Here is a 26,423-nt window from a genome sequence, read left to right as displayed (position 1 = left end):
ATTCACTCCAGTTACTCTGGCTAAACATTTTAAGTAACTCCTCCTACAATCTCTCCCACAAAACCCAGCATATCTGAGGGTAGAAAAGCATGGAAGAGTAGGAGGCCCAAGAACAATGGAAGTTGGTAACAGGAACAATTCACTAAATGATGATTTGTGAATCTTCTTACCATAAAACCCTAACTCAAAACAGCTGGAAAAATATAAAACCCAATATTAAACAACACCTTCTGACCTGGCTCTGTCTTTAGCAAACTTGTGTGATGTCAAGCTGTGGCTCCCTGCTGCATGTTTCCTTTCACTAACAGAAGAAGAGATACAGTTATGTTGCAATGAACCTACAATAGCTTATTCAGAAATTCAAAATCCACAGGCTATTTTCCACAATGCTTAAAGAAGTACATACATTGTTAAAAAAAACACTTAGCTGTTGAGAACACCACACTAAGTATTTTTTAAAACAGAAAAAACCCCAAAATTAAAGTTGTGCAAAGTCTACGACTGTAACACTGCTGGCTATGAAGATGATGTCTTTACTGTACACCTAACATGGGTAAACATGAGAGATGTGTGAATTGCAGAGGGATTCAACAAAAACAACCTCTTCCGAAAATGAATGACTTCAGGCTCAGAGCAGACTATTCATTCCCCATCAAAACAACAACAACAAAACAAAACAGAACAAAAAAAAAAAATTGCAAAGGGACTCAAATTCCCATGGTGCTTGTGGTGTAATTCTGACAGAAGCATCCTTTCTACCAACAGCCAATTCACCAGAACAATTATTGGAAACAAACCAGCCTATTACTCTTTATTCTACATCACCAAGTAGTCTGAGTTTGTTGTGGTTTTGTTTGTTTGTTTTACAATGAGATTTAATTATCCTTTTTTGTCCCACTTTCCCCTCCTCCCCTCTTCCCTCTGAAACCAATCATCTGCATTAAGAGATTAATTTGATTGTAGAAAAAACCCCAAAAAAATAATTTATAGGCTTCTACTCGAATGCAATAAACAAACTGTACATTTTCAAAGTAATAACTACTAGTAGAAACCTTTATTAGATAGTCAGAGAACTCTGCCACACACTGGTAGGTAGCTTATTTCTTTTTAAAAAGGAGTATTCATGGTGGAATCTGCAGGTGTATTTACGGCCACTAAACCACAATGTCAATGGAACAGTTACTATTTTTTCACAGACTTCAGAGTTCTGACATCGGAGTCATATTTTGGACAACGTCTCCTTGCTTTACAAAGATCATATTTTTGAAGATTAAAGAAAGACTAATCATCCAGGAAACTATATCTAGGCAACGTCAAGGAAACCCAAATAAAGGAAGAATCAAAGTCTTAAGCATAAAACACACATAAAGTATAGCTCCCTTTTTACAACCATAATGTTTTTCTGAAAGTAATTTCAGTGACCAAGAATTATTCCTGTCAAGGGTGGAATTTTCAGTCCCACACCTTTTCTCTCCCTAGGTTACCCTACCTTCTAATATATTAATTATTTGTCTGGAGATCACAAGAGTTTCTGTATGTAAGGTCTGCTTTAGGCCATGTTATCAGCACCACACAACGTCAACTATTTTGACCAAGACAGATACTAAAAACCAGTTATTGCCAAATGAGAACATGAAAGCTTGAAATTGTGCCTCTATCTTTTTAAAATGGAGATCTTAAGTGATACTATGAAACACCATATGCTAACAGTGGTCCCTAACTGATAATTAACAGATACCCAGAGAAGTAAAACATCTCAGTGAGCTATACCCAGGTGTTTGGTTCTTTTGTCATTCAACCTTTGCATGTAGGAGAGTTACAGGTACACAAACAAATGGGAAGAAAACACTCAGCTCTGACCCCGCAGTGCTTTCAGGTTTGTCTCTTCCGCACACGCACCTTGACCACCCAAAACACGTGAACAACATTTTTAACATGGAATTAGGTAACAACGTACCAAAAAAATTTTGGTGTGTAAGTGCTCAGCCTTTGTGCCACTTGTAGGGAATATGGCTCCCATACAGTACTGATGTTTGCAAGCTTACTGCTACTTTAAGCTTGCAGTAGTTAACATTTCTTCTACTTGTAGGTCTGAGAGAAATAACATTGCTCCAGGCTAAGTGTGCCTGGGACAAGCTCCCACCAACAACTCCTGGTATAAACAACATATCTAGAACATGTAGTACCTCTTTTACCCAGTTCATACATAGCTTTTGATACAAGTCTTAAATACCAGTTCACTTATTTTCTTAAGAATGCCTAAAAAGGTGAGTTATTTTCAAAATTAGTATAAAGTTAAAAGAAACTCAAACTAGCTACAATCTATTTAACTCAAGCACAGCACCGCCAGAAGTTTCACACACACTATTTGGTGTTTCATGTTGTTTCTCCTTTCACTCTTTAAGGCAGTGGTTTCCACAGGTCAGTTCAGAGAACATAATGAAGCATGGTCCATGGCAATTCTTGTTGTAACTCCATTTTTAATTCGGGGGACTCTACTCCCCAACCATTAGTGGTTTTGTTCAGGGCTCCAGAGTTCAGAGATCGAGTTGACAGGCTCTGTTCTGGCACAGAATACAGCTGGCACATTTTTCATCAGGACCTTGTTCTCGATTATGAGATGGTTTAAAGTGTTCCTGTTTTTGCTTTGAATTAACCTGTTATTCAAAGGTCATCAAGTTGGCAGGAACCTGAAAATAAAAATATAACAGATTTAGTTTGGGTAGTAGCTACTTACACTCCATCATTTCACAGACTAGTCACCTGTTTAAATGCACATCATTAATGCTTGGACTGTCTCCAAACAAGGGGAGGAAGAATGCAACTGTCATTCAGCAGTACAAATATATTTAGAGCTGTAGAAAACCAACGTATAACCAAAATATTAAACTGCTGCGTGGTTTATAATTTTATATATATGGCCATAGATCTTATTAATTTTGATGACATTTAAGATTTAAGTTGTCAGCAGAACAACCTTAGTATGATAAATCTCAGCACCAAACTACACAAGCAGAACCTTCTCAGTTGAGTCTCACCTCCAGAATTCTTGGCACACAGGTCAGTGATTGATACAGGCCTTCTAGTATTTTTAAGACTAATTTAAAAAAACAAGGCATAAACACTTGCCTGGGCTTTTCCCATAGGAAACCTGAATGCCTGCTGTAGACATCGCTCCCTTTCATGAAGATTAAAGCTAGTTTGCACTACATTAGTTTATATCCCCATCTTCTCCCCATCAGGAATTTACCTGACAGCAACATCTCTTGTTTACTTAGGTTATGAAAGAGCCACCAAATTCCAGATGACTATCAACAAATACCCAGATTGGTCAGATTTGAAGCAAGCATTTCTTTTGCATTTATGTTTCTTGAGTACCTCCTGTACGAAGGCAGGCTAAAAAAGTTGGGGCTGTTCAGCCTGGAGAAGAGAAGGCTGTGTGGAGACCTCGTAGCAGCCTTCCAGTATCTGAAAAGGGCCTACAAGCACGCCAGAGGGACTCTTCATCAGGGACTGTAGTGACAGGACAAGGGGGAATGGGTTTAAAATTAAACTGTGGAAGTTCAGGTTAGATATAAGGAAGAAGTTCTTTACTGTGAGGCTCGTGAGGCACTGGAACAGGTTGCCCAAAGAAGTGGTAAATGCTCCATCCCTGGCAGTGTTCAAGGTCAGGTTGGACAGAGCCTTGGGCAACATGTTCTAGCATGAGGCATCCCTGTCCATGGCAACAGGTTGGAACTAGATGATCTTAAGATCCTTTCCAATCCTAACCATTCTATGATTCACCATTTACACGTAGAAGCAAGAATGATCAACTGGGCTAAAGTTCCACCATTAAAATTAAAAATAATATCTATTAAAATAGTTCCCAGTATTATTCAAAACTGGGTAAGTTTCTATACTCTATCAAAAGCACATTTAAACATCCAAACTTGCTTAGGCAGTCATACTGTTAACAAGCAAATAAAATCTTTCATTTTAAACAGTACCATAAAGGCATCTCTCTAGGGAAAGCACTGCTCAGGAATCAAATCACAATCAAGAGAAAAATTTTTACAGGATTTTTTTTTGCCTCTCATATGGTAAACCAACCTTTGTACCCTAATGTCTGTGTAGAGCATTGCTTCTTCTATGGGAGCAGCTATGCTGCAGGAACCCACATAGTACAACTACACAACATGCCATGAAACAGAAAATACACAACAAATTATGGTAGCAGGTTTTTTACCTTTCAGTGGAAGTTGTTATTTTTGTTAGTTGTTTTTTGTTTTTGTTTTTGTTTTTTTTTTTAAACTAATCCTACCCTCCTTTTTTCTTTTAAAATTGCCTTCACCTATCTTCACTTTGCTGTCATATTTTCCACAGGTGGCTTCACCAAGATCCTTAAGCCTGCTGTGTTTGCACAAGCTAGGGGCTGAATGCTTTAAACAAGTTTGCATTAAATATTATTGTTAAGCCGTACTGAATAAAAGCTGTCCTCAGAGGGCTGTTTTCAAGCTTGCCTGGAAGTCAGCACTTGCTTGCAAACTCTTTGCCACTATTCCCACATTCGCCAGCCAGTAACACAATTTATTTCCTCTCCTTTGCACTGTCTGTAATACTTTTTGAATGCTAAGGTTTACTGCTTTTTATATAACTGTACAATAGCATTTTTAAAATAGGCAGTGACAAAGATACTGCTGCTCAGACAGATATTTAAGAGCATTCCTTCCATTTCTCCAATTGCTTTAAAGTAGCCTCAAGATAGCCCCAAAACTTTCTTCATTACCACAGAAACTCCGAGGACTTGTTTGTGAACGGAAAAACAGGAAAGCTAAGACAAATCAACAGGCATGTGAAATTGACGTACATGCAGCTCAGAGTAGACTGCTCTTCATAGAAAGCTATCAGTTACAGCTTGGTCATCTTCAAGATCTATCTGTTCTGAGCTCTTAATAGCTCATATTCCTTTTCAACATCTTTCTCTCACCTGTTGTCTGTTGCTTTGGCAGGCAGCACTCAGGTGTTTAAACCAGAGCATTGCATTCATTCTGTTTCCAGCTTGAAATTTGTATGAATTTCCTAAATGAGAAAGGTACAGAAAAAAAACTGATAAAGAAACACAAACAATCCTATATATTTAAAATCCTACCCATATTCAAATATCTCTAAATTAAAACATTACGAAAAGATTTAACAGCAGAAGGTTCACATAACTTTACACTTTGTCTGGCATAGGTGCAACTTAATTGTTTGGCCTAGTGTGAGAGAAGTTTCAGCTCACCGGCCTTCTTTTCCAACATTCTAGATTTCAACTAACATCAGTGTGAGTGAGGAAAGAACAAAACATTCTCAGATTCCTACAACAACAAAGTTTTTGTTCAATGCCATTATTGCAATTTATTTATAATATGATTTCATAATTTTTTAAGTGAAAGATAGCACTGAAATGCACTCTAGAAAGTTAGATTTGAAAATATTTGAAGACTGTTCCTAAAATATCAATACATTTCAGACAATTATTTTCAGTGTCTGGTGTTATATAGTGCTTGCTTAGGCTCAGAAAGACCAGATGTTACAAAAACATTTCATGTTGTTATTACTGAGTTTAAGTGGACTGATATTCATAATTTACACCACATATCAGTGGTGCTAGAATAGATGCTTGGAAATAAAATGTACTAATACTTGAAGTAGACAAGGCAGTAATTAACATTAAGTTCCTTTATCAGATTGTCAAATGATGCTCTTTCTGCATAGTTTGAAGGGCTATGGCCAAAGTCTGTAATGATAGGACAAAGGGTAATGGGTTCAAACTTAAACAGGGGAGATTTAGATTAGATATAAGGAAGAAATTCTTTACTGCAAGAGTGGTGAGGCACTGAAACAGGCTGCCCAAGGGACTTGTGAATGCTCCATCTCTGGCAGTGTTCGAGACCAGGTTAGACAGGGCCTTGAGAAACCTGGTCTAGTGGAAGGTGTCCCTGCTCACGGCAGGGGGGTTATAACTAGATCATCTTAAGGTCCTTTCCAACCGAAACCATTCTACGATTCACCGTTTAAACTGAAACCAGGACACTATGTAGAAGTAATGGAAATCAAGGCTTCTCTGCAATACTGTCAAGATCTCCTACGATTTTTAATCCTGGTAATACCACTGCATTTGAACAGATGGTTTGGGTCTTGTTTTTCATTTGGAGAAAAGAGGGGACTGGTCAAGTACCTAGTATTAGCTAAATATTGAACTTCTTGTTTTTATTGTTACTTACATTTTCACATATGTGAAAATGCCTCTGGGTGATCTAAACATAGCTTAAAAAAATGCAGATGAATACTTGCAACAGAATCACAACTGGAGTTATTAGTTTGGAGAGTTCTTAGAACTTGATGAAGTCCCTAAGGATTCTCCACAGACAATGGTTCCCATAACATTCTAAAGGTACACATGACATGTTGCAGAGCAGTTGAATAGGTGAAAAGTAACATCTTTCCAATTTCTTTTAGTTGCTTATGAATACCTCAGAAAAGCAAATGTTTATTCTGGGAATCCCTGCACTCTTGATGCTAGCATTGCTTACCCTTCTCAGAATCAGTCAATAAGAAGAGATCTGGATGCTCAGGGTCATCTGCCATCATCACCATCCACCCCACCACTGACACATTCTTACTCGGTGTGGATTTGAACTGCAAATACAAGCAGAGACCAACTGTAGTAAAACAAGAAGCTTTAGCCAGACAGACTGCACTGCACAGAACAAGCATGCAAAAAGGCAGTTCTTCTCAGTGAAACTGTTCAAGGCACAGAATAACTTCAAAGGAAGCATAGCACTTCATAATATTAAGGAAGTTTATGAATTTTATATGGAGTTCGTGAAAACAGAACTTAGTACAATGAATGATATTCAAAACAAATTAAAAGCAGTACCAAAATCCCCCCCAAATGTATCAACAGACATCTAAACTGTACTGTATGAAAACAATAGCATTCCTCACATTACTGCACGTGTAGTACACTCTAGTTCAAAAAGAGGGCTTTAACGAAGGCAAAGCTAATGCCTCTACTGTTAATAAACAGCAGAATTAAACTGTCTGTGCCATAATTATTCAAAATTAACATGCATTAAGTATTATAATAGACTGTAATTAGACAAGCCCCATGAACAAGATAACACAACTGCGCAATTAAATATTATGACCTGATGAATGGAATGGATCAAATGGGGGTTATATACAATAAACAAGTCCACAGAACACAATATGCTCATTTATCAACAAGATGCTCAAAATGATGGGTTCTTCCTGTTCAAAGTGCTACTCACACACTTATCTTGGGCCTTTTATAAGCACAATACCTGTCTCTGCTACACTAGCCTCTCTTGGTCCCACTCTCCTCTTCATTCACCTGGTTAGTATTATATCCTAGTTGTCAGGCTTCTCCTCTCAGTTACAGGCTATTCGCCCATTAAATCCAACCCATTTCCAAACCACAAGGTTCCTTCTCCCTGGTCTCCTTGCTCATCTATTAGAAGATCGTCACAAATCAGCTCTCAGTACTTGCTCAGACACTCCCATTCACTCCCCAATACCTAATTCATTCAGTTTGTCCCAACTCTCTGGTGGCCAGATCTGATCTCTTCTTCCTACGTTCATGGATCTGACACAGATTTTTCACCAGTGTCTTACCCTCTGCAGTGCTTTACCTCACTTCTCTGCCCAGGTAGTCCAACTCTGCTATACGCTGGTCCTTACCAGATGTATCTTCCTCCTGTCTTGTGAAGTTTCTAGTCTAACCTCTTTCTTAGTACAGTAATTTTGACCTCTCTTTAATTACATTATTCAAAATGATAAAGCTAAAAATATCTCAGGGACCTTTAAAGTCATTAAAATAAATGTATACTTCTAGAATGCTTTAATTCTCCATATTAACACCACATAGCAGATCTACAACATTAAATATAAAATGTCTTTTGTTTCATTTTAGAGATATTGCTTTACTATTACAAATCTGGAACTCTGGTTCAGCAAAAAACCCATTACTGCTAAGAATTTTGAGAGTATCATAAGTAATGTGAGAGTTTATAAGAATATTCTCTCTATGGGAATATAACTAATTATAATTAATTAATTATAATTAATATGCAAATATAATTTACTTTATAAGTAGAACTCCACTGCGAGCCTAATGTCAATTATTCTAATCTATGCCACAGATTAAATGGAGACCCTGAATATCCAGATAAGTTTATCTGTCTGGGGCTCGTGCAACAGGCTACATTATAACTTTAAATGAACAAATATTAAGACCAATATTTGAAATAAAAAGTAGTTTAAGCAAGAGTCCGGTCTCTCTGTGTCTTATAGATATTTGAATGCATCAATTCTGTACTGCCCTCTTTATGTTGCTATAGTTACACTTGGAGGAACCATTCCACCACAAGTTCCTAACAGTCAAGGTCAGCTGTCCTTTATGTAATGTCAGAGGAAATATAAAAGCTTGGAAACTTTGAAGGGATGCTTGTACAGATAGCTTAAGCATAAGAGTGATGATGATCGTTCTTAGGAAAGACCTGCCTGCCAAACTTCAAAATGGATGCCCTTTTTTTGGTAGAACTAAGGCTAAAACTGTGGGAAAAGACTAATCCTCATAAACCCCATAGAACTGTATATACTGAAGTTAAGTAACTCTACTGCCTTTGGGAGGTGGACAGATTTGTTAGCACCTCATAAGTAAATTGTAAAGCTCTATCAGACAACATTACATTACTTCTTTCCAAATGTTAACTAAAATGTCTTTGAAAATTCCAGTCAGTGATGAAAAACATTAAGGAATTTTATCTGAAAGAAGGAATAAAGACAGGGAAAGGGAATAAAAAAAAAAGGATATGGCTTATGAGTTCTTAAAGGACTTGCTGTGGACCCACTGAAGACATTGCCTTGAAAAATAAAGATGGCACAGTTTACACTTAAAAGGGACCCACAAAATGCAAACCTCCAAGTAGTCCTACAAAACATTAATAGATCATTTTCCCAGAGGTTGAAATTTGATTCACAAGTGGCTTTAATAAGCTACAGATCAACAACATAGCTCTTAAACTGCACTCCTTTCTAGAGTTTCATGGAAACATTTGCACTTTCGTATGTTAGTCATATATCATAACAATAGGTATACAATATATGAAAGTGCCACGCAATCAAAATTGTGAGAGCTCGCTTGTTTTTGCATTTTATTCAAAACAATTAGCAAACCATGATACCTCTCCAAAAAGTAAAAAGTTCCACACAAGGAAAGTGTTTCCTGCCAGTATCAATCCATCGTCACTTAAAACACGTCAGTTTTCCATCCCTGTGCATGGCTGGATTTGCACTCCGTGTTTACATAGTCCTCCAGGGCAGTTCATTATCTACTGACACACAGAGCCTTGCTAACAGCAAGTCTGCTTTGTTAACATGGAGGGAAGGAAAGCTTCATTGTAATTTAATGTTCCTTGTTCCTCTCGGCTTGTTTTTTTCTTTTTTATACAGGCCACTGGAATGACCCTTTTGTAATACACATATAAAACTACACAGCTCTACTGCTAGGCTTCACATAACTAATGTTTTGTTGTTCTGAGCTCAAAGGCTTTTATACATCTTTGAATCAAAACCTCTGAATTCATCTGTGAACAGACTTTTCACTCCAACCTTTTGGCACCTACAAATCTCTTCCTCCTCTTCTGCTGAGATTTTACAGCTTTCCAATATTCAAATAATTTCCTTGGTGGCTAAGCATACTTCCTAGGATGACAGCATTCTTTATCAGGGGATTTCAGTGAAAGCGCCTTAGCAAAAACTACCAAGTCTTCCAGAGTGCCAATAAACGGGTCCAATTCTGAATGCAGTGGAAGGCTTGGAATAAACAAGGGTTCATGCCCAAGCATGAAGCCTCAAAAAAAATCTCTGTTGCTTTTCCAAGTGCTTACAAACATGGAAAAATCTCTCATACATGTTACGTTGTCACAGAAACTGGTGAGATTCTTCCAGCCCAATTACTATGAACAGATGGATTTTTTTAGGGGCATATTCACATCTTCCAGGGTGAATGCTTTATGTAAGACTAATGTTAAGTTGGCTATTTTTCACTATTGTCCTTTTCTAAAGGTGCCCAAGTGCTACAGTTCCATCACAGAAGCTCATTTGTGGCTACTGTTTCAGCATATGAGATAAAACCTTAAGCATTCAAGACACATTCCTCTCAGATTCTCCTGTACCACATCTCTGGGCTCTGAAGCTCATTACAGACAATTTTACAGTACTGTAGTAATAACTGAAACCTCTTCACTACTTAAAATACAAAGCTCATTATAATCAGTAGTATTTCTTAGCAGACACAGCACAAGAAAGTTTGTCACATTCAGGCATCTACAGCATTCTCTTCCTTTTGATTGATTTCACTTCTAGAACACACACTACACTGGATGCACTCCTTTGATTTTAACCATACGCATGAGAAGAGCTGACTTGCCCATGTCTACAAGGGAGGGGATTTCTTGCACTTTTTGTTAGGTTACACTGGGATTTTTATGAAGTAATTTTCCAAAGAGGTTAGCTATTATAAGCTTGGAAGAGCTTTTAGTGTCAGTGCATTCCAAGTCCTCAGTCTCAGCTGCCTTAAGCAATAGCAGCAGCAGAACCGTCAAAAGCATGCCTGTAATCAAGACACATTTACCACGAGAGTTCTAAGCCAGGAAACTTTATATAGCAGACTGACTTTTTTGTTGCCAGTGTTCCTCTCCATGTCACAGAAGCCTTGAGAAAGGAAGCTGAAAAGACAGATGTTTACATAGCTCCAGAAGATGCTTGGAATATTTTACCTGTGTAAATCTCAAATGTATCAATCGGAAAAACAAATACGCTTCAAAGTAGACAGCATCATCCTTTTTATCCATTTAACCTGGACAGTAAAAAACCAAAACATAGATCTAGCCTCAAATATTTATTTGTTTGTTTGTTGGGTTTTTTTGTTGTTTTTTTTCCCCCCAGAATGTAGCTCTTAGAAATACCAGTGGATTTGTACAGTGAACTTACACCCATACACTAGCTAGCTATGGATGGTTGACCACCTACAGTTTATTCTCTCTTGGTTAACTTTCTTTCTGAAAATGCAACCAAACGTGAATTGAAGCACGGCATTTGACAAGTCATCTTCACAGACTGCAGAACAAAAGCTGAGGTTTTGTGCTATAACCCTGTAGTGAAATGGATGGAAAACTAAGCCATCAATACCTATGCTAAAATTAGAACACAGACTAGGTGAACAAAGTTACTGCCCACCTGTTACTAGGCTGTTTATTAAACTGGAGCCTCTCTCCCTAATCCACCAACCCCAGACTCCCACAGCAGTTACCAGGTTATTTTCCACCTTAACTTCAGCATAAAGATCATACTCTGTGTTTGGAGCAGAAGTACATGTACTGTGAGCTATTTATTTTAACGAAAGACAATCTAAACTGTAGCTAAGAGGTATTACATTATTTTAACCATGACTGTACTTGGGAAAATACATAGAAGACCCAAGTCTCATAATATCCTTTGAACACATAAACAGAACAAAATATGTTTGCTTCCCTAAAAAGCTAAAAGTAAGACTTCAGCTGTGTATAAACAACGCCAAGATTGCACTGGATAGTTCCGTACAGCCTCTGCTGTAGCCATCATTGCTTTTTAATACTGCTCCTCCATCTCCCCTTTCCTGGGAACTTCATTGCTCAAACTCAGCTCAGTTATTTGTAAGCCATAAGGCTGGTAGACTCCTAACTCTGCCAGCATTACGGACTTGAATGTCTCTTAGCCTCTATCCGCAAAATTTGTTATTAGTCTGGCACATTCTTGGACAAATAAACATTAGAACAGAAGGATGCAAGACAGATTTTGGCTTCCTAGGGACTAGCCTCTATTCACAAGTAGTTTGGCTGTAGATATCACAACACATCAGTGACCTGGGGAGTATTAAATGCTAGTTCCATTGGTTCAGAAAATTTTTGAAAGACCATTCTAAATGGCTATGACTGCATTTCAAGACAAAAGCTTTTGTTTCAAGACAAAGGCTTTTGCAGTCAGAGACTCAAGAGAATCAGATACCAGACTTGAATGCTTATATTTATTACTTTTTTACTTCATGCACTTTTCCTAAAGAAAGGGCAGGACCATTTAAATGATTAAATGTTATTCTGAAGGAAGCATGTATGCAAATGGACCACAAAAATTCAATATACTGAATTTCCAAACAATAAAATTACCAGCTATGCAATTCTTCCAACTTCTCTAAACCCGTATGTTATTTAGATTGTTTTAAAACATTTATGCACAATACTGAAAAAGCTCATGATTTAACAGGTACAACTATGATAAAGTCTGCCATCATACAGTACTTTGACAGGCAGTGGACAGGAGAGACTTACAAATACATATTCTATTCTTAAAAGAAAACAAAATGCAATTTTGGTATAAAGCCTAAAGGCATCACATCATAACAGGAACATGAAGTCTGACATCACAAAAAAGTCTTTTCCATTTCTCAACTTTTCCAGAAAAAGCAAGCAACTAACCGTTAGTGACATAATGCCAGCACAAGTTCTCTCTTGGTTCTTTCTCCTTCATTTGCTTTAATACTTCATAGTTCTGCTCATAATAGTTTACAAGTCTGCTCTTTCCAACTACCTTTACTTTTAATGAGACAGACTCCTTCAATAAGGTTTTCACTGATATGAGAGGCAAATGCATCCAAACACATACAGTTCTCTAAAGACACCCAAGAGACAGGATGCTTGGCTAACAGGCTTTTGGTCTGGGCTAGTATTGTCTTAACTGGCAAGAAAAATTAAATAGGATCTGTTTTGATCTCATCTAAGCAATCAGAGCCAGTAGGGGTGGGACTACTGAAGAGGATGATGGCAAAGAAACTATATAAATATTTCTACAAGTAATTAGCTCATTAAACTACTTTGAGTATCAGGATACTCTTTCCTAATGAGCTATTTTCAATGAAAGTGGAAAATACTCAGGGGTTTTGTAGATTAAGACAATTCAAACATCCAGGAATATACTAATCAGAACAGAAGTCTTAGGCTTCAAATCTCTACCCTCTCAACATAAAAATGTTAAGATAAGAAACCAGTATCTTGTACCAAGAAAAAAAAAAAAAAAAAAAGGCCACTTACAAGGATTCTAGAAGTGCAACTCAGTTTGCAGAATTACACAGGCTTTATGCAAACAAATGTTTTTCAGTGAGCACTGCCATAAATTAATCTGAAACACTGGCCAAGGCAACTGTAAGTAGTGGTTCCGAGTAGTGAATGAATTTGGAAAAAGATCCAAATATCTCAGATTTTACCCGCTTTCTTAAAACAATCTCTGGTGGCATCCCCTTTCATTGTAATTAACCAGCGAAAACAGGAACTACGCACATTGTAACATCCCTGGAACATCTACAGAAAATCTATTTACTATTTCCCCACATAAGCAAAGTCTTACTAGCTTCTTTCAAATAAAGTTGCAGCAAATAAAAGCATTTGCACTCTGTTGTAGTTAATAGATTACAGGATTACACAGGAAAAAAAAAAGCAGTCTAATTTTACCACAGATATGAAATCAATACATGTTTAACATCATACATAGTGACTTCTCAGTCTTTCCACATCAATGCTTGTTTGGATTTCAAGTAGCAACAAACTGCGGCAAGAGTTGGAGATAATCAAAAGATATGACTTCTATCTTAAAAAAGCACACAGACCCAACGATACAGTTCCTTCCCTTATAGAACAACAAATTCAAAGAGACACATGGCATATGCAAAGCAGATGTTCTTGGTGTAGCATATAAACAAGCATGATATTTCCATTAGGGCATATCCACATGAGGTGACTGATTGGAAGACAGGATAGTACGGACTAGAAATCATTCAAGTCCTGAACTACTCTCAGTGTTTACATCAGGAAATAACATTTCAATTTTGGCAGATGATACTGGAATATGTCTGGTTTACATACATGTTTTCTCTCTGTAGCCTTCAGAGATTTTGCAGCATAGTAAAAGAGCTGGGTTCCACACAGTGCTACCCAGTATTTTGTCCAAGATGCTACCTAGAGAGAAAAGAATTAAAAAAGTGCAGTAGACAAGTGAAGTATTTCATATTACTGAGCAGTAAAATATCAGGCACCATCCTGCAAGAACATGACAGCACTAACTGCCCAGCCAAACCATCAGCCATGTTTCCAAAACTGCTATTTCTAGTTATTTGTGTAGGTCTCTGAATGCATTAAAAATCTAGAAAGCAGAAAGAACATGTGCTTTTCTCACTAATCTGAGAAAAGATTTCTGCATCTTACTCTGTACTTTCTGCAATCCTTACTGAACACATCATTGAGTTAGAGCACATTTCTCCCTTTTTCATTTTTTGTACTGTCATAAAGCACCCCCCATTGTCATGAATATGTATTTTTATTTATAATTCATAATCAAGCATTTGTAATGGAAATGCTAGGAGTTATTATATATTGATAAATTGTTAGGATCCACCTACCATTCAGGAAGACAAACATGCTCCTCTCGTTTAGAGTTACCAGTAATTGTAAGAAATTTTATGTAGCATTACACTTCTACTCCCTTGATTATGGCTATATCCTTATAAACTGAATAATCCACCACAGAAGTATAAACCTTAATTAGTAAGGCAGAGATGATCTCAGACACTGGAATTAGCTGCACAGTGGCCATTTTACTGTATTTATAACTGGGCAAATGAATAAGGTGAGAAAATGAATTAAAAATCTTACTGTAGGTTTTTTGCCTTCTTTCAACAAAGTCTTCCTCCTTAGAACACCTTGAATAGTAACTGCTCCTGGATACAAATGAACAGCCAAATCTTCAGATTCCAGGGAGCTGAAAGGAGCATGTGAAGACTTGTGTGTAAAGGTATTTTTCCAATCATTACCACAAACTAATGCAAGTACCTGTATTTTAATTTAGAAATGACAACTACTTATTGGACTTCATCGTGGAAAAAGACTTTTGCTGTTACAAGGAATTGGTGGTGTGGAATTTATACTAACAAGCAAAAGTGATCAGAAAAATTAATTAGTCAAGCAGGTAATCCTGAATTAAAAAAAGGAAAACTGAAGACACAACTGAAACAGAAGAATAATTAAATTTAAAAAGCAAACATTTTGAAGTACATTCATACAGTTGTCATATGTGTTAAAACCTCTCCTTCAGCTCTTGCAAGAAAGATTATTTCTTTGTTAGGAACACTGGGATCATTAGCACATCGAAACCAAAGTGTAGCTCAAACATGCACAATCTTTAAAATATCTGAAAGCAAGAAGAGTGGGCAGGAGCAGTAATAGAGAGTAGAAACCCACACCACAGCTTTAAGGTGTTTTAATGCCTCTGGTGCTTCACTGAACATCTACTCTATGTAGGATCTAAGAGCAATGGGCCAAAAAAAATGCCAATTACAGCATTGTGAAAAGAAAACTCAGCTTTATTAAAATTGCGAAGCTGACTGACTTACAAAACATTTTCAAACAGAAAAAAAAATACAACAGGAAATGTCAGGCAGAGCATAAAATTGAACTGCTGAAACCACAAGGAACCGGTGAGCCCAGTAGCTTTCTAGAAAAGCCAAGAAATTGAACAGTGCCTGAAACTCATTTTGAAGTAAGCCAGGATTCGCTGTTTCATCCATCCTAACATTCATGAACATTCACAGTAAATTGGAAGTTTAGCAAATGTTTTCACTGCAGCACCTACTGAGGGTGATGATATGGAGACATTTTTGGACACTGATATATGTGAGCATGAGTTTAATTCAGTGAGACAATGCTGGCTTCTTAACATGAAAAAAGTTCCATAGTTAATGGCCATCTCCTTCCCAATTACAGTGCCACGCAGCTGGAGACATAATTTGTATTTTAACTAACCAGAATAATCAGTTATATTATTCTATCAGCTTGTGACTAATGCGATATATAATAAATCTCTGATTTCAGGGAAGAAGGGAAAATAAATTCAATAGAGAACTGCCAGCAAAGATAGTATCTTGAATGCCATCCATTAGCACAAGAATCAGCTTTGTTGTCCATGTTAGAACTACCAATACTGCTATGCAGTGGCACACAGTTAGAAAGCTATCTCTGGTAAAACATCTTTAAGGCTATATATAAAGATCCAATGGTTCAGAATTTGGATCTGCAGACTGGAATGAACAAAAGCCCATATGGTCATACAGATTAAGTCACAGAAGAGGAAAGTTTCAAGTTTGAAGAAGGTCTCTACCTTTATTTTGACATATAAGTTAGAAACATAACATCAGAAAACACCCACTTAATTATTAAACCAAACCAAATCACCAACACCAGAGGGAAAGTTTGACACCTCTGTGTGCAGTGGAGATTGTACCTGCTGGCCTTCATGTGGCCTCGATAGCCATTTCGTGACACTCTTGTTCCCGGACCGAGAGAATGGTACAACCTCTTCCTGTTGAATTCCATTATAAATTGTACGTATTACATATACTTTTATTCACACAAACAGCATGACTGCTAAAACAGCACAGCATTTTTTTGTGTGTGCAGATTACAAAGCCACTTCATTCGCATAAGAAACAGAGGATAATTTTATTTAGAAAAATGCATGCAGAGGTAGATACTACGTTGGTTTTTTATTTCATCAGATGTTCTCTTTGTCAGAACTCGTAATATTGAAGTGTTTCAATGTAATATTGAAGTAATATTGAATACTGAATAATATTGAAGTGTTTCACTGGCAGAGAGAGTAATCCATTTTGAAAGCGAAGTCTGTATCTAGTTTGTAGAGATTAAGTCAATGTAAAGTAACCATTCTGACTTTAGATGTCACTACAAAAAAAATGGTTTCGACTTCTATGAATGTATGCACAAACACAAGATGTTGGGCTGAAAGGAATCAAAAGCACTGTCAAACTATGCCTGTTTAAAATACTGTTGTATTAAGTAACACTGAAATAAGGTAAGCAATATTTCAATTCTCCAACTCACATAAGCTCTAAACTTTACGTCTAAGATACACATTTTATTCCTTATCCTGATCTATACTATTATCCCTAGTCAAGAACTGTGTTCTAGACCTGCATTTTGAATTCCACTTCACTTTACTGAATCTTGTTATTCTGGATCAGATTCCTTTGTCAGCTGAGTTCAATTAAAGTTAACAAAAGCACAGGCACTTTGTCCTCACCTCCTATTTACTGTGTTTTTCTAGTTGCTTGCATTATGCTGGAAGATTTAAAATCAGCTCCAATTCTGCAGAAGCAGGCAAGTTAAGTACAAGTTAAGGCAGCTAAGTACAAGCCTAAGAGAATTTTGCACACAAAATCTCCTACATAGGATAAATCTAACAATCTGTCATCTGTGAGAGGGGCTTTGCAATAGCTGCATTTGACAGGGCAGTATTTCTCAGAATGGGAAACCTAAACAAGTAGCATTTTCACATTTCAGTCTGAAGTCAGAATAGCATACAGCAGACAAAACAGGCTTAAAGAAGGGATACAGTAAAGGTCAGCAGCATTAAACAACAAGAATAAGGGGTATTTTTGTTTGGTTTTGTCATTTTAACTTTTTTTTTTTTAACCAGCTCAAACTATTGCCTTCATTGCAGGAAGAATTATCTAAAAGATACTAATGAATTATGATCTACTAATCTATCCCAGAATTTCCATAATTTGTTTTTCAACATATCTTCAAATTTATCAATATTTTTAAAAATACATTCAAGATGTAGACAAATAAAACAGTAACTCAGTTGAAGGAAAAAACGTAGTATGAGCTATATAGTTGTGTGTACATATATATTTCATGCAAACGAAATGTTTTCTTCTTACCTTTAAGTTTGGGTTTTGGGTTTTTTTGCATAACAAGAAGGCTAGCACTCTTGGATTCATGCTATTTCAGGGAAATCTATTCAGGGACACTCAGGATGACAACCAGTGAAACTGAAGTGCCACTTAGTATACTGCTCTCAATACGATATAACTGTCAAGACTTGGAAATAGAAGTCCTTCAAGTAATTTTGACTAGCATTAAGGGGGCACCCCAATGCTGAAAACTCTCGAAGTTCAAACTAAGTTTCTGTTGCACTAAAGAATCAGTGACTCTCCTTCTCACTCCTTCTGCACCTTACAGTTACAAACAACAGGAGGGCCAGGAAAATCAAGAATATTTGTTACAATTCTTTGTTACATGGGGAATCTGTGTGTGGAGTACCTTATTTTTTTCCTCTTAAGTCCTCCTACCCAAAGATCCTGTTCCTAAATCACTGGGAAATATTGAATTCTCACTGACACTGCACAGGAAGTAGTCATTATTAACACTGGATGTATCACAATTTTCTCAGGAGCTGTTCATTCCAGATAACTAATGCTTCTCCCTCACTTAGACTCCTTCTCAGCAATGAAAATCCACTGTATAGATCAAGACTAGAGAGACACCCTCTTGGCGTTAACCTCAATTTTTAACATTTGCATGTCAGTGTATTACCTATTACATTCCAAAACGTGCTTCATCAAGGAACAGACACAAGGTTGTTGTGTATCTCTAGGAATTTCACATACGATGTTTTGAATGTCTGTAAGGATCCCAAACCCTCTCCCTGGAAGCAGGCAAGAAAACTCACCCTGAAAAACATGCAACTTCAAATTGAGTTCTCAAAGATCTCTCTCGGAAGAAAAGAAAGTACTGAAGGCAAGTAGGATTTGGAGGAGGAATCTTCTGAGGTATTTGTCTGAGATGGAGCAAACCTTTTAACTAGGTAGAGTCTGGGCCAGCCAGTACTCATTAGAACAGGGATGAAAACCTCTGCTTTGTCTCAGAAGTCCATGCAAAAATTCTGGAGCTGAAGTCTAATGCTTACTAAGATTTTTAAGTTTCTTATGCTACTGAGGTAAAAGCACTTCAGTTCACCATTTTCCATATAACTTTTTAGCTTTGCGAAAAGATTGAACTTGATTCATTCCATAAGGCAGCAGGGAAGGAAAAGCAAGAAAACCTTCTGAATGTTGCAAATTGCATCACAGAAGTTAGAAATCTTCTTTCTAATCCAATTTTCTTTCTATACTCATCTGGAACATTCTTACTGCTTAAATAATGGAATCATAAAGGCATTTCTTCATGTATGTAATCATATTTATGTCATGAAATATCAAAGAGTTCACCCGTGACACACAGAGATTTTCAAAGATTTCTTCCAAAAAGTAACACAGAACTTCAACTGCTTCAATGAATTCAAGCAGAATACAAGGTTTGTGGTAACAGTTCCCAACTATAAAAGTATGTTCCCTGACAAAAATTTCTACAAAATATGTCAAAGCATGGTAGAAAAATTCTTCCACAGCAACTCTGAAGCTGATGGATTACCTGAAATTGAATTATAGAGGGAAACTACGCACTGTATTGTGCATCTTAACTCAGCTGTAGGAAGACGGAATTTCCAACTATTACTATATAGAACTACAGCTGCTAGTCTTTTTCCACATTCTCAAATACAACATGGGAAAGGATTGAAGCAGTCAGTGTCACCCAAGCACTTGCAGGTATTGGATAAGGAGCAAAACGTTAATTCTAGACCACAAAAACAGACATTAGCAAGGGGCATTTTTGTGTTTTCCCACATAACCTGGGTAAGTAACAATGAAGTGAAGAGCAGATAGAGAGAAAAGAGGTGACAGTGTCAATGACAAGAACAAAGGGACAAAGAACAGATAAAGTAACTTGGGGAAAGAGAAAATCAAAAGCAGATAGGTCATATGAATAACACACAAGATACACAAATATATGAAAACAGAAAAATCATTTGGGGGTTAATGGTACTCTGGTTGAGCTATTTAGAAGAATGTGTGCAATGAGTAAGCACCCAATTAGACAAAATCCCTATTAACTACTAGTGAGCAGAAAGTACATCTCTACTGCTTTACCAGATCCAGTGACATTACTACAGTTTATTAATATTCTTACATACTGAAAATCTCTACATCACTAAAATAAAGCATAATTTTCAGGACTGAGTGAAAGACTGTAAGTAAGGTCTAACTAGAGAAATGCAGGTTCTGAGTGGCAGTTTTTCTTACCTTTCAAATGCAGGCCAGGAGGTCTCTTCACTGAGTTCAGAACCATCACTACTACCTTAAAAAAGACAGGAATGAATGATAGTTTATTTCAACATCTACAATCCATCTATTTCAGTTATGTCTGTTTCTACTCATTTTATTTAAGATTAAATGTATAAAAACCCCACTAAAATAGTACAAGGAAAATATTTTGTGATTTGCTTCAGGAATTTGACATAAACTGAAATAGAGATTTGAAGGGACAGATACACATTAAGAAGTGCTAATAAATGGGAAAAGCACTTTCAAAATTTAAAGAACATCCTAAATGCACATTTGTCTAGTTAATACGAAGAGCATTGAAAAAGAAAGGTCACTTACTTTGATAATTCTTTAGGAAGCCAAACATTGTCATAGCCCAATACTAGCTACTATTAAGAAAACTATCTCAGGGAAAACCAGCACAACTGCTCATGAATTTTGTAATAATTCTGACATACTCATCATATTGCTGAGGGCCTCATATAGTGATGTTCCTCAGAGAGGCAGTCTACAGTTTCTCTGAGTAACCTGTTACTGTGTTTCACAACCTGGTTGTAAAAAAAGTTTTCCTTACAGGTAATGAAATTTCCGTTGATACTTGAAGCAGTCTGTCCCACAAAATGGTGCAGTAATTCCTGTTTCCCTAGTCATCCAGCCAACACTGAAGTTATTGGGGACACTTAGAGTCTTATTTATTTCCTTATTACTGCATAGACTTACCTTTATATTAACAGGAATACAACACAGTACAAAGTACTCTAAACAGGAAGATTTAAAAGCTTGTGTTCCTTTCTAAAATTGCAAAACAATCTAGAGCAAAAGAGCTGAGCTTATCTTTTAGAAAGTGATAATCCTTTTTACAGTATCAGTACACTTATAAAAGTTAAACTAATTCTGAGGATTCATAACAAAAAGTTTCATATAAAAAGTTTAATATATACAGAATTTGCCAATTACACTTTAAAAAACAATGTTCATTTGGAAAAAAGTGGGCCAAACATCACAGTTATTGATTTAATATTTATGTCGATGCCTACACAGGTTTTAAAAAGATGTAACAAAAACCTAGAAAAGGTTAAATTTTAGTCTTTGACTAGTCCTCTAACATCTATATAGACTATCTTTAACAGGAGCTTTTAGAATCTAAAAGACTCCAGGGGATTTTTTTTTGCACAACAAAAGTTCTCATACAAAAAATATCCCTTTCCCAAAAAGAATATACATTACATCCCTCCCTTCAAAACCAAACAGAGGTGAAAGGAGCTGTTTTTAACTTAGTAAAAGTTAGGTGTCTAGCCAAATTCTGTTTAAACATTAAGTGCACTATTTGACTATCATTTCATCTGGAAATATTTCATTCATTTAGTGCTTAAAAAAATACATCACCTTCCTAAATTCTTCTCAAGTATGTACTCAATATTTGAGTTTTTCCAACAACCTCAAGTTGGTCTTCAGGTTAAACTTACTAACAAATCCTAGGTAGCGTAAGTCCTTTCTATTAAGTAATGTTCTACGCTAATTTTGGCTTTATGTAAGAAGCCAAGTGACAAACCACTATCTTGCTAGTTTTCTTTATTGCTAATAAAATTTAAAATTTCTTGTATAGAATTAAAAAAAAGTATATCAGAGTTGTGTTTATCTTTAATACTTAACATGAAGGCTTTTTCCTACCTTAGGAATAACAGGAATGATATCTGAGAAGTTTCAGGATTGTTTACACAGAGCTCTAGTACTGCAGCTGAATACAGACATGAATTTTCTGCTTGCACTGTGGATGCACATAAATATATCTGTGCTACAGCCAAACAAACAGCGTGCTGCTAGGTTTCCAGTTATGTGATAGGGAATGCCTATACCATTGCATACCCCTGGTCTTGGTATCCATGCATTGCCGAAAGTCTGAGGAAACTGAACATTTAACACAGGCTTCCTTTATCCAGAAGGTCCCCAAAGTTAAACAGGTGTTAATATAAACAAACCAACCCAAAGAGTTTAAAAACTATTCAGACTAAAAATTCTTTCCCCTTCTCAAATCTGCAGCTGACACTCTCTTGGCTTCAGTCACACTGTGTTTCCAGACTACTAGTAACCATACCTGGTGACTGACCTGGTAGAGCTTGAAATTTAAATGTGAAAACACAAAAAATTGGCCAAGAGACCTGAAAATGAATTGCCATAGCACAATACAGCCCAGCTAACATCACAGAGATGGACTCCATGCCCTAAAAGTTATGTTCTGCCCTGTTGAGTCTATGACCATACCAAAAATCCTCATGATATTTTCCTAGTTAGTTATCATTTATCTATTGTACAGTAAAGTTTAAATAGCTCAACTTGGGCTTGCTAGTTAGCTAAGAATGGTGTGAAGACCTGCAAACAATCCAAGCAAGATAATGTCAGAGAATCAACACAAACTTTTAATACCATCACTGATAACGAGTTTCATCGTGAAAAATAAACAAGAGCAAATAACCAAATGGATAAAGATGGGGCAGAAACAGGTGGTTTCTGCAATTACATTAATTTCAAAACACTCAAGAGCACATGCCTTGGACCAAATAACAGTAATACGGATTAGGGAAGCAATAGGGTGCTAGAACTCCTATATATCCCTCTTCTCTCAAATCCAAGTACCTACATGTGCAATTTTAACCTAAAGTATTATTCTGCTCTTATATTTACCCTATCAATAATAGGGCAGTAGTACACAATAGCAAAGCAGCGTATCCACAGTTAGGCCAAGAGGCGGATATCTATATACTCACTTAAATGGAATATAAAAACCCCAAACACATTTCTCCTGCCTGAAACACTACCCAGACTTTGATCTTCTGATGCAGACTGTTGATGAATCGGTCCTAAACACCTTAAGAGTACACTACAGGGTAAGGAATCAAACAAACATTGGCTGTGCAGAGTTCTTCCTTACTATATAGGCTGCCAAAAACCTGAAAGTAAATGGATACACTGTATACCTACACCTATACTTTGTTTATTTAAAGAGAAACATAATTCCTTGTAGAATTCAAGTACTTCAAGATGGTGACTTAATAGAGGAATTCATTAAAATGCTGATATTCTTGTATGCATTTTATGCCAGCTTATGTTTGAAAATGTTCTTACAAAGACACTTTCTTACATTAACTCACACCGATTTAAAATACCTTTCTTTGACTCTGCAGCATTAATTTATTTGATTGCATTAGAATAAAGACCCAAGTTATTCTTAAGTGGTTGGAACACACAAATGAAGGCAAATGTTCAAGAGACTTAGTTTTTCAGAGCTTTCATCCATATCATTGCAGATTAGGAAAAATAGGTGGTAGACAAGAAATAGTTTGAGTAAGAAAACACTCCAAAGTTAGAACAGAATTTGCATTCAACACTGCTACAAACAATCCATGAATGTGTTTTCTTTGATCTTTTAAATACCTAGAATTACCTCCTCAATTTCAGCCAAGCGTTTCTGTGTTCATACCTCAACATCTATTCTTAAGTGGTATAGATGTGAGACTGCACCCTTAAAAAAACCCCAACACCTTCTAAGCAAAATTACTTTGCAACCCATACAATAGGTGCTGTATGAGGAGAAAAGCCTCACAGAAGCAATGTATGAAAAGAGGGGTCTATTTTACATTGTCCTTTTACCTCGACAGCTTTATTTGGACAATTAGCATTGTAAACAAATCCAGGTTCAGAAAAGAAACTCAGTAACGCAGCTGAGCCAAATTGTAAGAAATTGTGGAAACAAAACTTCTGAGAACATTAATTAAAGTGAGCTTAACATTGCTGCAAATATACTTCAAAGTACACTTAAGCAAGCAAAGAGCACTTAAATAGTATCAGAAAAATCAGGGGCATTAGAAAAACATGTATTCTGAAGAAAACCATGAATAAAAGGAAGTTTCAAGCTATTTCTGAGTGGAACCACGATCTAGTAAAAGCATCTTAATTTATCCTACTTTTAGGCGAGGAGGTGACAGCAGACGAATTAATCCAGGAGAATGCAGGTGTAAGTGGTTCCCTCAACCCAGCCAAGAGCAATGCTAAGACCTCAGAAGGGCAAGCTCACTCTTGAGTGTATACAGTGACCCCACCAAAATGGAGGTATGGCAAAACAGAACTATCTTGTAGCTTTAAGACTTACTGATAGCAAGTGGGGGGGTTCTCAATGAATTTTCACTGCAAAGTAGAAGCATCTGTCCCAGTTTACTAAAAGCAGGTATTCTGGATTGTCTGCACAAAACCAGATATATTTTCAGCAGTATTCATCTGTATGTATTTTCATGTGTTATCTGTCAAAAGTCTCTTCTCAGACAAAATTAAGTGGGGATTTAAGACCGAATTCATATAACCTCTTTTTAGCCACCCACCTGAGATGAATCATATCTTTGAAGATATCAAAATCTCTATATAATTATAAAGAGCTCAATTACAGCTGTCTAAATTATGGATGTCTAAAACTTAGAAGAGACTGTTTCCTCTTATTACATTCCTGAATTCAAGAGAACATTTCCCATCTGATATTGTATATACTACTGGTCAAGTGTTTCTTTCCTCTAATAAGGATAGCTTTGGCACTGCTGGAAGAAGATTTCTCACTTCTGTTTAGATAACGAGCAGCTATATTATAAAGTAAAATGGCAACAGAACCAGCTGTACATCTTCCTTACTGTAACATAAAAAATGACTGTCTACTGAAAACTTCCTCATGGTTCTAGGAACAAAAGCTGTTCTGACCAAAGCACAAGAAATTAATGTAACAGGGACAATATATTTAACTTGAGTTCTATGTTTTTGCAGAATGTGTTGGACGCACACAATCAGGCTCCAGACCCTGAAATTAAGAAAAGAATCTGATACAGATCTCTGATCATGACTGCCATGTTACAGACTGGCCTGTTTTCAGGAAATCCCGTACCTGGCTCACTTTCTGCATTGCTGCTGCTGTAGGAATCAATCATTGTAAAGAAAAATACACAATTAGCATATCCTTCATATCTGAAAGATTAATTACATAGATGTAAAAAATTTGTATGGTGTGCACCATTCCCAGAATGGATCACCAGTTTTTCCCAGAAAAAAATCAAAACTGTCCATCGTCACTTCAATTTAGAGACACAGAACAAAACTTCATCCAGCCATGAATCTCAAACCTAAGCTCTAACTGATCTCTATCACAGATTGAAAGCTTCTATCACAGCAATAATTGAAGAAAACCAAGTGGAAGAGTCCTGATGTATCCCAAGTTGGTGTGTTCACCAGTGGAAAGGAAACAGTACTCTAACGAACCTCCACAACATGCCTATAAATTGTTTTACTGAACTGTAAATGGACTACAGTAATCCGTTAACAGCAAAGGCAACTCAAAACGAGGCCTGGAAAAGAATGTATTAACTCACATACTCTAATGATTTAGATAAAGCATTGTAACGATACAGTGCTGCGTACATCCTATAGTCACTGCTGTTACACTGCTGCTTTTTTGATATTTGAGGTAGTGGCAGATTATATTACAACCTCCAATAGGAAAGGATTGGAAAGGTCTGAACACCCCTGAACCCTCAAAACACAAGTGATTTAAAGTAGTGTTAGAGTTGTCTTTAAGGTCACTTTCAAGGTACCGGCATATCAGAAGCACTGTCTGTGTTTTGAAAAGGGATCATTTATCCAAAATGTTCAGTCTCACATAGGCTTATATCTAAGAAGAAGTAGTCCTGTTTCTAGACTAACAGCTTTATATCTACATTTATGGGCAAGGTGAGGAATAACACTCCTTTCAGTACACACATTCAGAAGAAGTTTTCTTGACTGTCTTTGGAAGTTGTGCTGTAGAATATTGTAAACCTCCTCTCTGTTGCAGTGACTGTACTATTTCCAAGTACTGAGTAAACAGACTACTTCAAACATGGTGGAAGAACTTAGCAGCTTCAATCATCTTCCTTAAATACTGCTGAGGCAGCAGCAGAGAATGCCAGACAACTTAGATTTCCAAGAACTCATCAGTAACAGATACTACAAGCCTCCAGAACTTACTCTCTTCCTCCATATGTATTTCTAGCACCTCTGCTAATCTTCTGTGCCACTGAAATTTTCATAATCAAGAAGCAGCAAAACCAGCTATGATACTAAACTGTCAGAAGAGCGATAAAACTGAAGTATCTGAGTATGGGGAGGCTGGAGATGGAGGAGAATGAAAGTGGAAATTCTAACCACAAATGCTGATCTTACACAAAATACATCAGGTAGCCGCTTTACAGGTGATTTCATAGAATCATAGAATAGTTAG

At 36.7% G+C, this 26,423-nt stretch overlaps 1 protein-coding gene across 1 annotated transcript; it reads right to left on the bottom strand.

Moving 5' to 3' along the window:
* Nucleotides 1–1,029: 1,029 nt before the first annotated feature.
* Nucleotides 1,030–25,135, bottom strand: LOC104403038 (ras-specific guanine nucleotide-releasing factor RalGPS1-like; the record flags this gene model as incomplete). Its single annotated transcript, XM_010011073.1, has 8 exons — nucleotides 1,030–2,690; nucleotides 4,970–5,061; nucleotides 6,558–6,663; nucleotides 14,004–14,096; nucleotides 14,790–14,895; nucleotides 16,414–16,491; nucleotides 20,114–20,168; nucleotides 25,056–25,135. Coding segments are annotated over 8 exons (640 nt in total), but the record flags the coding sequence as incomplete, so codon positions are not given.
* Between the last annotated feature and the right edge of the window lie 1,288 nt (nucleotides 25,136–26,423).

Source organism: Nestor notabilis, unplaced genomic scaffold, assembly GCF_000696875.1.
Source record: "Nestor notabilis isolate BGI_N333 unplaced genomic scaffold, ASM69687v1 scaffold10260, whole genome shotgun sequence".
NCBI lineage: Eukaryota > Metazoa > Chordata > Aves > Psittaciformes > Psittacidae > Nestor > Nestor notabilis.
The sequence above is the reverse complement of the archived record's forward strand: the minus strand, read 5'-3'. Positions and strand labels throughout refer to the sequence as shown.